At 46.3% G+C, this 15,025-nt stretch overlaps 1 protein-coding gene across 1 annotated transcript in view; it reads left to right on the top strand.

The window, feature by feature from the left end:
* TTK (TTK protein kinase) overlaps positions 1–15,025 on the top strand; it is a 99,219-nt gene that overhangs the window by 30,435 nt on the left and 53,759 nt on the right. Inside the window, exons 6-9 of the mRNA XM_024194663.2 lie at positions 6,510–6,618; positions 6,712–6,793; positions 6,893–6,990; positions 7,900–7,999. Of these exons, the coding sequence (XP_024050431.2) occupies positions 6,510–6,618; positions 6,712–6,793; positions 6,893–6,990; positions 7,900–7,999 (389 nt within the window). The remainder of the gene's footprint in view (positions 1–6,509; positions 6,619–6,711; positions 6,794–6,892; positions 6,991–7,899; positions 8,000–15,025) is intronic.

The raw sequence follows: 15,025 nt of genomic DNA, 5'->3' as shown, positions 1-15,025 counted from the left end.
TACAAATTTGAACCACTTTATCACAAAACCAGGTTTTCTGCTCCCTGAGCTCATGTAATTGCTGGCACCACTGAACTACACACATGGAAATGTTTATATTATCACGCCTTACTCCGCTCCCTTATTCCCAGGACCTTGTCCCCAGGAACTGGGTGCTCATTGATAAATATGGTAGGTACTCTACAAAGGCCACTGTGAGAAAACCCAGACAGCACAGCTCTACTCCAGACTTGGTTAATGAACTTTTACTTTATTACTTACTAGTAAACCCTTGAAAGAGCTTATTTACTGTTCATCTAAAAGTGCCCTGTTTACCCTCTCAAGCATAGGATAGCCTTAGTGCAGATCCCAGTTCAGATTTCCTTCTCAAAAGCTGCTGGGTCCTGTGTCTTTTGCACTTGGTCTCAATGACACCTTCAGATAGCCCAAACTCCTACAGTCTGTTGTTTTAAGAGGCCATTTCCTGGAACTTCAGGCAGGACCTGGAAAATACCCCTTTCTAGCTGGCAAGCCTCCACTCAGCCTTCCACTGGTCCTCACCAAAGGCTAGAATTTGAATGAACATTCTATGCTGGCTCTTAGCAAACAAATGGGCCTTTACATAGTCACCAGATGTTAAATCACTCTCATGTCCAACCATAGGTTTTACTACTACTTTGAGTGGTGTCCCTATGGGTTCTCCACTGTAGGTGTGTGTGTGCCCCCATGCTGTTGATTGGAGAATTTCAATAGCAGTCCATTCTGCTCACGCACGCATGGCTACTCACCCCCACGAGGCTAGCCAGAAAAGGTTTGCCGCCCACCAACCGCGGTGGGGGGGACCCCCCATAACAAGGTTATGCCTGACTCCCCAGGCTTCCAGAAGTGTCTGAGCTGCAAAGAATCCATCCTGGTAACAGATGGACACTCACTAGAACAAGAAATGTCCCCAGTACTATTCCAGAACGGGAATCAGGCATCACTCCTTGGGAGATGCGCTTCTCCTTCCCTGGTACGAAGGCCTCCTGTATGCCATTCCCCCATTTCCTCTACTGATGAAGGTCCTGCTGAAGTTAAAGAAGGACAAGGCGGACATCATTCTGATTGCCCTAATTGGCCCAAGTAGACGTGGTACCCTTACCTGTCACACCTGACTGTCCACTGATGACCTTTCTGGTCACTCCTCACCTCCTGTCAGAGAACGAGGGATGCGCTCTCCATCGCAACATGCAGACCCTGATACTCAAGGCGAAGCTCCTTTATGGTTCCAGCACATAGAGGCATCTTGCTCTGAGGAGGTAAAAGAGGTGCTATTACACAGTAGAAAGGGCACTAGTCGTCACACCTACCTCCAGAAGTGGAAGCCATTTCAGATCTGGTGCTAACCCAGAGGAATCACCCCGCTATGTCTACCCTGCCATTGGTATAGACTACCTATTATCCTTAAAGAAGTCGGGCCTTTCTACTAGCTGGCTGTAGGTTCATCTAGTGGCGATTGCAACCTTTCACCAACAGGTAGAAGGCTTCTCAGTCTTCTGCCACCCAACTACGAAGAGATTTCTCAAAGGCATAGTGAACCTCTTCCTGCAACCTAGGGCCCCCCACTCCTCCTCACTTGTCAATGGGAACTCTGTCTAGTTTTAAAAGGGCTGACTAGAACACCGTTTGAACCTATGGCCACTTGCTCACTAACTCACCTCTCCATGGAGACTGTGTTCCTCATCTCCATCGCTTCGGCTAGAAGGATAGGGTAAATAGTGGCACTGATGGCTCATCCCCCTTTCACGGTATTCTTCCCGGGCAAGGTCACACTTGGACCACATCCGAAGTTCACCGCTAAAGAGTCTTCTGCCTTTCACATGAACTAACTCATTCAACTTCCAGTGTTTTATCCTAAATCTCACATGGATAACAGAGAGGCCATCCTCCATATGCTTGATGTGAGAAGGGCCTTGGCTTTCTACTTGGACAGAACAAAGGCCTTTAGAAAATCCTCAAGACTCTTCCTCTTCCTTGTGAATAGATTAAAAGGTGCAGCTATTTCAGCTCAGCGACTCTCCAAGTGGGTCTCTGGCTGCATCAAGCTCTTCTACCAACTGTGAAGAAACATCCCCATCATCAATACGTATTCACTCCATGAGGTCAGTCGCCTTATCCATTGCCATCTCCAAGGATATCCCTATATCAGAGATCTGCAGAGAAGCTACCTGGGCATTTGCTCATACCTTTGCTGAACACTATGCCATCTTGGGGGATTCTGCTACAGACACCCAATTTGGTGCCATAGTGCTGTCATCCATATTAAACACAACTCCGAAGTCCCAGCCTCCAGTGATAGGTACTGCTCAGGAGTTACCTACAGTAGAGCCCCATAGGGAAGCTACTCAAAGAAGTAGTTACTCACCTTGTGCAGTAATGATGGTTCTTCAAGATGTGTGTCGCTATAGGTGCTCCACGACCCACTGTCCTCCCTTCTATTTCGGAGTATTGCTAATGGACTCTGTGGGAGAGAAGGAACTGAAAGGGAAATGCCCATGCATGCTGGCTAGTCTTGTAGTGGGCGAGGAGCTGCACATGCGGGAGGGACTGCTATTGAAGTTCTCCGATCAGTGGCGCACGCACACCTACAGTGGAGCACCCATGGGGACATACATCTCAAAGAGCCATCATTACTGCACAAGGAGAGTAAATTCTTCTTCCCACAACCCTGTTACCCGCGCATACTAGGGGCACCCACCTTTACCCATTTCCTAGAGCTCAAGGCGTAACCCTCTTACTTTAGGCACCCACTGTTACCCCTTCCTATGGCTCAGGGCGTAACCTTACACTTAGGGTACCCACCTTTACCCTGTTCCAAGGGCTCAAGGCATAACCCTACACTCTGCAGGTTTGTGGGGTCTTTTATCAGTGAAAGAGCCTTACACAGCAATATTCTTAACCTCTATTTATTATGAGTTACCAAAACAGAATGCACATGCTAAGCATACAATGCTCATCACTCCCAATAAGGCAGATGAACCTTTTCCGATGGCCAGTCAGGATCAGGTCATCTGGGGACTCCAGCTTCTGCACGGTGTTTTTGGCAGGGTGTTGAGGTCTGGCAGCTCTGATCTTGGAGTTATGTCCTGGAGTTGGTTCCAAAGAACTTTCTTTTGGACCCCAGTTTATATAGTAAAACTTGAGTCCTGCTTAGCTATACCATAACCAATCATTTAAAACTACAAAACAGTATTTTTCACCAATCCTAGCCCATTATGAAACAATTCTTTAACCAACCATACCCCACCACCATTGTTGATTTACACCTAGCAAAATTTGTTATGTAACAGACAGAAACCATACAGATAAACAATAGAGAAGTGAGGACCATAAAAGCAAACAATAAGCAATAAACAACTGTTGATAAGTGATTCCTTTCCAGACTGAATGCCATCAAATCTTAAAAGATTCCTTGCTTATCTGACGATGGTGGGTACTATTAGGAGGGGCACCTTCTTAACAGCAGGATATTACATTGTTTTGATATAATTTAGAAGGAATGTGAGGATGTGACTTTCTGCTTCTTGGCTCATGGCTCTCCTAATTTAGCTGCAGAAAAAGGCCTCAGACCTTACAACCCCATACGTGTAGAGAAAATTAGGTATACTCCAATATTCCATAAAAGGTAATTAGTACTGGTAGTGTGTTATGAAATACAGCTATTTTGATTTCCTAAGCTCTCTGTTTCTCCAGTGGAATTTTCAGAAACCACTTTTGTAAGTCTGAATATTTTGGAGTGGTGTACAGCAGCAAATTACTAGTACTTTAAGTTTTGACCTGCGCATATACGTCTGTATCTCTTCCAAGAGATGTGTCTATCACTTCAGTTTCAGTAGAGCCTCTTCAGACTGCGGTGGACTACAGACAATGACAGTATTCCACCCTTATTAGCACAAATATTCTTTGTTGAGTTATTGCACATATGCATTTGGGATGTGTGCGCCTCACACACAGTCATAAATTTCCCCCTCAGTGGTATTCATCGGCATGGATCGAGTGTCCTCTGCTGCGTGCTGCTGGGCACCAGTATAAAGGGAGCCAGCCAACCCCAAGTCCCCTGAGTTTCTTCTTACTACCAGTGACTGTTGGAATTGCTTGACTTGTCTTTGCAAATGCTCTGTGTACTCTTTCTTGATTTTATTGTAAAAAGTTTCTATAGTAGTATTACAGTTATTACTTAGTTATTAGTGTTGTTAGATCAGCGTTTACTCCACTTGATGGTTTCATCCGATACCTGGTATTGAGGGATGCCTTGGTCTCTGGGCTTCAAGTCCCGAATTTCCTGCATTAAGCCAATGCCAGTGAGCTGCCTGCACTCAAGCTGCTAGAAGGGTTTGGGGGAAGCTCATATTCGGGATTGTTGCTAGATCTTCAGATTTTAAGCCCAGCACAGAAATGGATTGTGAAGCCAGGCTGAAGTTTTTACTCATGGAGGTGTCCTTGAGACCTTTGTCAGAGCCAGGGTAGTCAGACTTGGCACCAAGTGCCTCTGCTTCAATGGGGAGCACACTGTTCGGTGGGGAGCACAGAGTTTTCAGAACCCAAAGCAGTGGTAACTTAACTGTTTTTCTCCAGGCGGTGCCAGGAATAAATCAGTGGGGAAAACAGTTCCTCCTTCTGATATATGATTGATACAAACCAGAGTGCTTTTACCTAAAACTACTTTTTATTAGATCTTAAGCACACATAGACGTATATGCTAAAAGAACAGGAGTACTTGTGGCACCTTAGAGACTAACAAATTTTTTAGAGCATAAGCTTTCGTGGGCTACAGCCCACTTCTTCGGATGCATATAGAGTGAAACATATATTGAGGAGATATATATACACACATACAGAGAGCATGAACAGGTGGGAGTTGTCTTACCAACTCTGAGAGGCCAATTAAGTAAGAGAAAAAAACTTTTGAAGTGATAATCAAGATAGCTCAGTACAGACAGTTTGATAAGAAGTGTGAGAATACTTACAAGGGGAGATAGATTCAATGTTTGTAATGGCTCAGCCATTCCCAGTCCTTATTCAATCCTGAGTTGATTGTGTCTAGTTTGCATATCAATTCCAGCTCAGCAGTCTCTCGTTGGAGTCTGTTTTTGAAGTTTTTCTGTTGTAAGATAGCCACCCGCAGGTCTGTCATTGAATGGCCAGACAGGTTAAAGTGTTCTCCCACTGGTTTTTGAGTATTATGATTCCTGATGTCAGATTTGTGTCCATTAATTCTTTTGCGTAGAGACTGTCCGGTTTGGCCAATGTACATGGCAGAGGGGCATTGCTGGCACATGATGGCATATATCACATTGGTAGATGTGCAGGTGAACGAGCCCCTGATGGTATGGCTGATGTGATTAGGCCCTATGATGATGTCACTTGAATAGACAGAGTTGGCATCGGGCTTTGTTACAAGGATAGGTTCCTGGGTCAGTGTTTTTGTTCAGTGATGTGTGGTTGCTGGTGAGTATTTGCTTTAGGTTGGGGGGTTGTCTGTAAGTGAGGACAGGTCTGTCTCCCAAGATCTGTGAGAGTAAAGGATGTTACATGTTATGTTATATGCTGTTACAGTAGGTTCAGAGCAGCATCTTCTTCTCTGGATGTCAGATGTTCCCTAGCATTCTATATTTAGAGGACCAAACCATTCCGTAGATCCACTCAACTCTTCATAACAATAGTTGATAGGATAAAAGGCCTCCCCATCTCAGCTCAGAGAATCTCCTCCTGGATCATTTAGTGCATTCGCACATGCTACGAACAGGCGGGTGTTCCACTGCCAGCTATACTGACTGCCCATTCTACGGGGGCTCAAGCTTAATCAGCGGCATTTCTGGCCCAGGTCTCTATACAGGAAATCTGCAGAGCAGCAACTTGGTTGTCAGTGCATAAGTTTTCTGCCAACTAGGCCATTACAAGCCAGGGACAGCTCCAGTTTTGGTCAAGCTGTTTTGCAATCATCATGTCCATGAACTCTGACCCCACCTCCTATGCTACTGCTTGGGAGTCACCTACAACGGAATGAACATATGCAAGCACTCAAGGAAAAAACGGTTGCTAACCTATCTGTAACTGTTGTTCTTTGAGATCTGTTGAACATGTCCATTCCACCACTCGCATTGCTACCCCTCTTTGGAGTTGGCCAGAAAGAAAGAACTGAGGAGGTGCAGGTCGGCCAGGCCTTTTATACTGGCACTATGAGTGCACTGCACCAGAGGGTGCCAGAGTGGACCCAATAGATACCACTGGGGGAAAAAGTTCCAGCAACTGTGCTCGAGGCGCATGCACACACACGGACAACAGAATGGACACATGCAACATATCTTGAAGAACAACAGGTACAGAGAGGCTAGTAAATGTTTTTTTCCTTCAGCAACTAACTTATTCATTGATGTGCATTAAAATCCTACAGTTAATGCAAGCTTAGGGCAGTTTAATATTTTGAAATATGTAATATATTTCATTGGTAATCACTGAATAATTCAAACTACTTGTTAACTTATTTATAGTATCAAGCACACAAGAATCTGGACCACAAAACATGGCTGGAAATCTCCGGAGTAGGAAAAAAAGTGATTCTGGTGAAATTTCTGCTAATGCCCCCAGATCTTCTCTTGGGTAACAACTTAAATTCTTATATTTTTATTCAAGGTTTTTTTTTTTTTTTTTTTACTGCTGAGATAACTGCAGTGTATTTTCTCATTTTTTTAGGGAGAAGAACAACTCTCCACAAGAGTTTGATGCAGTCCTGGTTGGGCGCAATCCCTTAAAGCAATTAAACAAATCTAACCAGGTGGAAGCTTTTCGAATGCTCACTTCTCTCTCTCCGCCCCCCCTTTCCCCTACCTCTGTTTTTCAGATTTGATAACTTTCAATTTGTTTAAATATTTAGGTGTGCCCATTTGGGAGAGTTCCTGTTAAATTAGTAACTGATGCTGTAGATACTGTGAAGAAGATGGATGCTCCACTTACAACTAGTGTTACAAAGAGGTACAGTTAGTTATATTAATCTTGTTGCAAAACAATAGATTTTAATCCGTCTACTCTTCTTTAAAGATATTGTGGGGCAGTAGAACTGACAACTCTTTTCAGGACATGGACAACTTAGTTGGACATAACTGCCAACAATGATTATAGGCAAAAATAAAAAAATAAAACTATTATATTACCATAGGTAAGAATACATGATACACTAACTCTTTCAAATGACCACTCAAGTAAAATCTTTGTACAGGAGTATAGGTAGGCTTGAAAGGATTAGATTTTTATTGGTAAATGTTAGTAAACATCAATTTCACCGTGTGCATGCAAACTAAGGAAAAGATATTTCCATAGATAATTATAGAAAGGTACAGATAGGTAAAGTAAGAAAAATGCTGCTTGAAAACTTAGAGTTTAAGGATATTTACTTTGTGTATGTTGACAATTTTTGTTTTAATGGTTATAAAGCTTTAACGTTTTGAATTTGTGCCTATCATTAAATAATTGTTTGATCCCCTCTTGTAATTTCCTGTAACTGTGGAAAATTAAATCCATAAAAATCTAAAAAAGCTTAAGAAACATATCTATTATTATTCAAAACTGTTTTAAAAAAAGGGAGGGGGGGCAAACAAAAACCTCATTATTCCAAACCTACATATGTACCCATTTACTAGGGAAGCAAACCAAGCAGAACTCCTCATATGGAGGGGCTTCTGCCATATCATGGGATAATGTGTCATCTGTTTAGATTTTTATATTGTACTCATCACCGTGCTATCGGAATGGTCTCACTGCTCCTATTATTTTGTGACTTCTGTCCAGCGTTTGCACAACTAGCTCAAAACAAATGAACATTTGTCCCTACATTTTGAAGTTTGAGGTTTCTTTTACTGTTAATGTTGTCTTTTATATAAACAGGCAGATATCTGGTTCTAAATGCACAAATTTGATTGCGCCTTTTTTACTGCATGCACCAAAACTTAATGAGGATGATTCATATGAACTGGGAGACTTAAAGGTAACTTTATTTTTCTGTTTCAAATAAGTAATTGTGGAAACTGTAGATAGCTAAAGATGTTTTAGGTGTGTGTGGGGTGGGTGGGTGGGGGAATGAAAACAGTGACTCTGAAACCAAAAAGGGTTCTAGTAATATGAATTCAGAAGCAAGATTAAATTCATATTTAGAGAAAAGAGGAAATGTGTAGGACTTGTGCAGGAAAAATAACTAATGAATCTGTTTTTATTCTCACAAAAGTTAATTTACTTTTGGATTCATCTTTAGAGATTGATACATTGAAAAAACAAGGAGTCCTTGTGGCATTTTAGAGACTAACAAATTTATTTGGGCATAAACTTTCGTGGGCTATAACCCACTTCATCAGATGCATGGAGTGGAAAATACAGTAAGCAGGTATAAATATACAGCACATGAAAAGATGGGAGTTGCCTTACCAAGTGGGGGGGGGGGTCAGTGCTAACGAGGCCAATTCAATTAGGGTGGGTGTGGCCCATACCCAACAGTTGACAAGAAGGTGTGAATATCAACAGAGGGAAAATTACTTTTTGTAGTGACCCAGCCACTCCCACTCTTTATTCAGGCCTAATTTGATGGTGTCAAGTCTGCAAATTATCCATGGCACTGATTGTCCCCATACTGGGCACCTCAGATCCACCTAAGCGCTCTCTCTCTCTCTGCACCATGCCTGCATCAGAACTGTTCATCTCTATCTTGGCAATGGAAATTGATGATGGAGGTTCATCATCATCCTTCACCCATCGCATCACAATACACTGCACCTTGAGATCAGCCCCCCTGCTGAGTTCATCCCTCTGACAAATTGTGAGAGGTGGCCACTAAACTATCTCCAGTACACGTGCAGAGATGAAGCACACTGGAAAGGTCAGCTCCACTTCCAGAAGGGGACTCCGCCTCCTCCTACTCCCTGTCAGAAGCTCATAGTGAGGCATCCTCCCCAGAATACCCTGTTGCTTCTCCTTGGGTGGTGCAGTGGTTGTAGGCATTTGGCATCCTTCAGGAGGTCCACACTGCCATAGACTTCCCTTTCAAGAACAGTAAACTTTTTAACAGTACCACTGACAATACCTTGCATACTCTAAAGAAGTGTAGGGCCACATGGAGATCCCTGGGCTTTTGCAGCCTAGCCCAGGGGTTCTCACTTCATTGCACCACCACCCCCTTCTGAAAACAAAAATTACTACATGACCCCAGGAGTGGGGACCGAGGCCTGAGCCCACTGAAGCTTGAGGCCAGCCAAGCCCCACTACCCCAGGCAGGGGGGCCAAAGCCTGAGCCCCGCTACTCCAAGCAGGGTGTGTGTGTGTGTGTGTGTGTGTGTGTGTGTGGCAAAGCTGAAGCCCAAGGGGCTTCAGCCTCCACTGAGAGGCCTGTAATCTGAGTCCCGCCACCCCGGGCTGAAGGCCTCGGGCTTTGGCCCTGGGCGGTGGGGCTTGGGCTTTGGCTTCAGCCCCAAGGCCTAGCAAGTCTAATGCCAGCCCTGGCAACCCCATTGAAACAGGATCCTGACCCACTTGGGGTCCCGACTCACAGTTTGAGAACTGCTGTCCTAGCCCCTAAGAGGAAGTTCTTGAATCAACAGCAGCAGTACTTTGAAGTCCCCGAGGAAGAGGTCACATTTCCACCTCAGACAACTGCACTTCCTCTTTGACTGCTTCCCCATCTGGAGCCCTACAGAGAAACATCAATTTTGACATGCAGATCAGGAGTTGCATATTTAGAATCACTGGTTGGTCACCCTTCAGTTAGCTCCCTGTTTGGTAACTGCCTCTCCCATTTATGGGCAGCTTCACTGTGAGTCACAACAACAAGTACCCAGAGTTTTGTTTCAGAGGGGGCGCTAGCCCAGTTAGGTTGGGCTCTGAACCTAATACGCACTTTACCCCCATCCCTGGAATACCAGGGATACTGAGCAAGTTGAAACAGAATGTGGACTGAGTCGTCATGATAGAACTGGCTTGGGGCAGGCAGTATTGGTATTCGTATCTGAGTGTATCCATTTGATGGCCCATCACTTTACCAGCTCAACCGGACCTGGTCTCTCAGTGCAACAGCAAGTTCCACACCTGGACCCAGTGTAACTTCTCCTGACTGCCTGGATGCTAGCTAGCTGACATTAGGACATCTTACTTCACAGCAGAAGTAAGATATCGGGCTGTCTGCTTTCTCTAAAACTCTCTGGCCTCACTCAGCTCAATATGGGTGCTTCAGGCAGTAACATCTGCTAATCACCCTCTGGTCCAGTGGTAGACAGTCTTCTTGCACCCTGAGGTATCAAGATTATTTAAGGGGCTTATTAATGTTTTCCCCTCAGTTCAGGGACCCCCCTCTATCATGAGACCTTAACCTAGTGATGTCAAGCCTGAGGGGGAACCCCCCACTGAAAACCAACTATGTGCTTCTTCTTCGAGTGCTGTCCCTGTGGGTGTTCCACTTCAGGTGTTCGTGCGCCCCTGCGCTCGTAGTCGGAGACTTTTAGTAGCAGTGCCAGTTGGGTTGCACATGCGTAGTTCTCCCCCCCCCCCCCCCCAAACGGGAATGTCCGGTTTCCCGGGCTCTCAGCGCCTTGCCTCCAGGCTCAGAGTGCCTGTCCCTGACAGCCACGCTTGGTGTGTTTGCTGCCTGTGTGTTAGTGCCTCTGACGCAGGCACTAACAAAGTGTTGCATTGCCTCAGGCTCACAGAAAGGCAGGGAGTGGAGAGGTCTCTTGGACCTGCGTCGGGGCATGAGGCTTGGGACCCCCCGTCCGCACTTCACCAGCCGCAGCTTCGGACAGGAGTGCTTTCTCCAACCCCACATTGGAGTGCCCCGCCAGGCATCACTCGAGGAAGCACCTGGGTCCCCACCGCAGGAATAAAAAACAAACCCACAGCCGTCCCAAGGATAATAATAGCACTGGCTATGCTGTCAGCGCCAGGAGCTCCGGTGCCTGAGAGCTCTGGCACTGCTGCAGACAGAGACTTCGGAGCCCCATGCCTCCACGCCACAGCTGCTCCGTGGGCAGGTATCTAGTGCTGGCACCGGCTGTGCGGTCAGCGCTGGGTGCCGAGGTGGTGGAAAACCCCAGCACCGCTAGAGCCAGAGACTCTACACGAGCTGGCTCCGACACAGGCACTATGGGGAAATCAAAACCCATGCCTCTGCACCGCATGTACGTTCATTCCACGGGCAGGCATCTAATACTGGCACTGGCTGTGCTGTTAGCACTAGGAGCCAAAGTAGTGGAAAATCGCGGCACCGCTGGCACCGTTAGAGCCAGAGACTACAAGAGCTGGCTCCAACACAGGCACTATGGGGAAATCAAAACCCCGTGCCTCCGCACTGCATTTTATATTCGTTCTGTGAGTGGGCATCCAAGACCGGCACCAGCTGTGCTGTCAGCACCAGGAGCCAAAGTAGCGGAAAATCCCAGCGCTGCTGGCACCGTTAGAGCCAGAGACGCTACAAGAGCTGGCTCCAACACAGGCACTAAGGGGAAACCAAAAACCTGTGCCTCCGTACTGCAATCTACAAACGGCAGTGCGGCGCCGCTATAAAAGGTGGCTTCTTCAAAGGCGCACCCAATACGCACAGAGGCGCAGCCAGCAGCGCTGCCTTCCCCTCTGCAGCCCTGGCACTGACAAGGAGGCAGCCCCACGGGCCAGTCAAACCAGCACAGCAGCAGTTCCTCAGACAGAGGGTTCTGGTATTCGGCTCTGCCCCTGATCCCTCTATTTGCGGTACCGATATGAGAATTATACCCTCGGCACCAAGTCTTCCTCTGTCCCCAACATCACTCACTGTCTCTTTCCTTATTTGAAGGAGAAAGATGAGGAAGAACAGGGAGTTATTCCCCCATCGGCTCTTATCCATCAGGAGTCAGTCAACCCAGGAGTCTCTCCTGGGGCATATTATACCCATCATCAGGTATTTACAGTGGTATGGGGACCCCCTATGCCGCTCCCATCCCAATGGGCATACTGGACTCCTTGGATCATATGCCCCACACAAGGGGCGACTGCCCACCACGGCCAGACCCAGCACACAGTAATTCCCCACAGCTTCTGTACCAGCACCTTCAGTGGTACCAGGGGAAGAGGAGGAAGAACCTCCCCCCCCTGCAGGGGACATCACTTACCCACTTGCCATCATTGTCCACAGAGGACACCTTTATGCCTCCTCCCCCTAATCTAGGGGATGATTTCAAACTGTTCCATGACTTATTTGAGAAGGTGGCCTTCTCTGGACATCTCCCTTGAGGAGGTCCCTGTGATACAGCATGGGCTAGTGAGTTTTTTGCATACATCTGCTTCGTTTAAAAAAAAAATTCCCTTCATATGAATGAGGCACTGATGGACCCTGTAAGGGTCATTCTGTGGATCCCTGCAGATGCCCCTCCAGCTGGTGGAAGGTCCAACAGGAGGTGTGTATCAACAAAGGGCGTCGACTTCGCATCCAGTGCATAATTTCATAGTGATAGATGCAGTCCAGCAACGTGGCATGCAACAACAGCCCTGAAACACAACTCATGATAAGGACTGGAAAAGACTTGATCAGTTTTGGCAATAAGGCTTACTCCTTGGCTGCCCCCACCACCGCATAGCCAACTATGTGACATTACTAACAAAATACAACTATACAAACTACACAAAAATGTCTGAATTGATTAATTGTATTGCCAAGGTCAAGGGAGAACAATTTGCAACACTTGATTCTGAGGTCAGGGCTGCAACATCTGTGTCGATGGTGGTTGTAATGAGAAGTTCATGGCTCTATCTTTCTGGCTTCCCCGAAGAGGTGCAATTCACGGTGGAAGACTTGCCAACCCAAATTATTCGCCAAAAAGGCAGACGACTCACTCCACTCACTCACGGACTCACAAGCGACTCTCCAATCCTTGGGAACCTATAACCCCAAACCGAAGAGGAAACAGAGAAATTACTTTACATCCCAATGATACCACCGGCCAATGTATTCACAACAACAGCTGTGATTTGACTCACAGGGTCGCAGACACAGGCCCTGAGGGGACAACAATCTACTTCTCAAGTTGCATACCAACCATCAACTTCCCCTAACAAGAACTCTGATGGATGGAGATCAGTGCTCGACCTCCGATAATTCAACAAGTTCGTCAGAAACACGATTCAAAATGGTCCCACTATACGCTATAAGCGACTGCCTGCTAAAAGCATCAACCCAGCAAACAGCATTGCAAGCCACTGAAGAGGTGGTAATCCTCTTCACGAATCTGGGCTTCCTAATAAATACCAAACAGCCCACTCTAACAGTGCAAGAGCTGAACTTCATTGGGGCCCACCTCAACTCTATCGAGGCTATAGCCTCACTACCGAGACAATGTTCTTTCACTCTCACCAGCCTCATACCCACTGCGTGAAATAGCCCACAGGTATCTGCTAGGACTTGCCTCCAACTCCTTGACCACATGACAACCACAACATTTGCTGTCAGTCACAGCAGATTAAACATCCGTTGCCTACAAGGAAGGCTACGTATCAACTTTGTTGCACAAAGGCACAGCATAAACAAACACCCCACGATATTGGGCAAAACTGACCAACATATGCACGGGGGCACCCTTCATTCAGACCACAAATGCCTCACTCCTGGGATGCGGAGCACACCTGCACCCACGTTCTATATAGGGCTGCTGGTCCCCTGCAGAATCCCTTCAACATATAAACCTATTGGAACTTCAAGCTGTCCGCAACGCTTGCTCCCAATTCCTGTATATATACAGACAAGGGGGGAGCACACTCACAGTACCTCTGTGTGCAAGCCATAAAACTCTGACGATGGTGCATCAGACACAATATCCACACCACCACAGCAGATACCCTCAGCAGACAAATTTCTCAGGACCACAAAGGGAGCTCGACAACACAGTACTCCTGCATGTATTTCAACACTGGGGGTTTCCCTCAGTAGACCTTTTATTAACTGCACAAAATACCAAACACCTTTGTTTTTGTTCCGGTGCAGGTCTCGATATGCAGTCGTTAGGCGATGCATTCCTCCTTGAGTGCAACGCTCCCCTTCTCTATGCCTTCCCTCCTATTCCTCTCTTGAACCGAGTGATCCACAAGATCAGGCTGGATGGGCCACAGTAATTCTTACTATCATGGTCTTACCAAACCATGGTATCCTTACTCCCTCAGCATGACCCTGCATCCATGAATCAAACTCCCACTTCTGTGTCACCTGGTGTCCCAGGACTCCGACTGTGTCCTGCATCCACAGAAACTCCATCTCAGAGCATGGCTCCTCTATCGCTCACGGAACCTGAGCTGACCTGCTCAGAGGAGGTACAAAATATAGTTACACAGTTGAACAGAAATGAACTGTCTCCCATACACCCTGAAGGGGAGACGAGTTAAGGCCTGGTGCCAACTAAAACGGATGACTTCCATCCAGGGACATTACCCTCTATACTGTGTTACCTATTAGAACTCAAACGGTCAGACCTATCCATGAGCTCAATAAGTCCGTCTACCTACCATCACAACATTCCACCCCAAGGTGTATTGCCATCCCGTCTTTACCCATCTACTGACCCAATGTTTCCTCAGAGGACTCAATAATGCCTACTCTGAACTACGTGAGCCTACTACACCATGGGACCTGAACCTGGTCCTTCGAATCATCACCTCTTCCCCATGTGAACCCAGGATGACATAATCACTGCTACACCGTTCTATGAAAGTAGCATTTCTTGTGGCAATGACATCTGTCACATGTGTGGGAGCACTTTGGGCTTTCATGGCGGAACCCCCATACATGGTCTTCTTTGAGGATAAAGTCTCCCTCAGACCACACCACTAAACCCCACACAGATAGAACACATTACACACTCCATAATTTGATGTTTGGAGGACATTGGCTTCTTACATAGACAGGACTAAACCATCCCATAAATCACCCAGACTGTTTCTATCCATCACTGAATGCTCCAAAAGGAGCACCATCTCTAAACAAAGACTTTCCACATAGATCCAGAATCGCACAAAA

This window comes from Terrapene carolina, unplaced genomic scaffold (assembly GCF_002925995.2).
Source record: "Terrapene carolina triunguis isolate 2854851 unplaced genomic scaffold, T_m_triunguis-2.0 Scaffold42, whole genome shotgun sequence".
Lineage (NCBI taxonomy): Eukaryota > Metazoa > Chordata > Testudines > Emydidae > Terrapene > Terrapene triunguis.
Note: the sequence above shows the minus strand (reverse complement) of the source record. Positions and strands in the feature narration are given on the sequence as shown.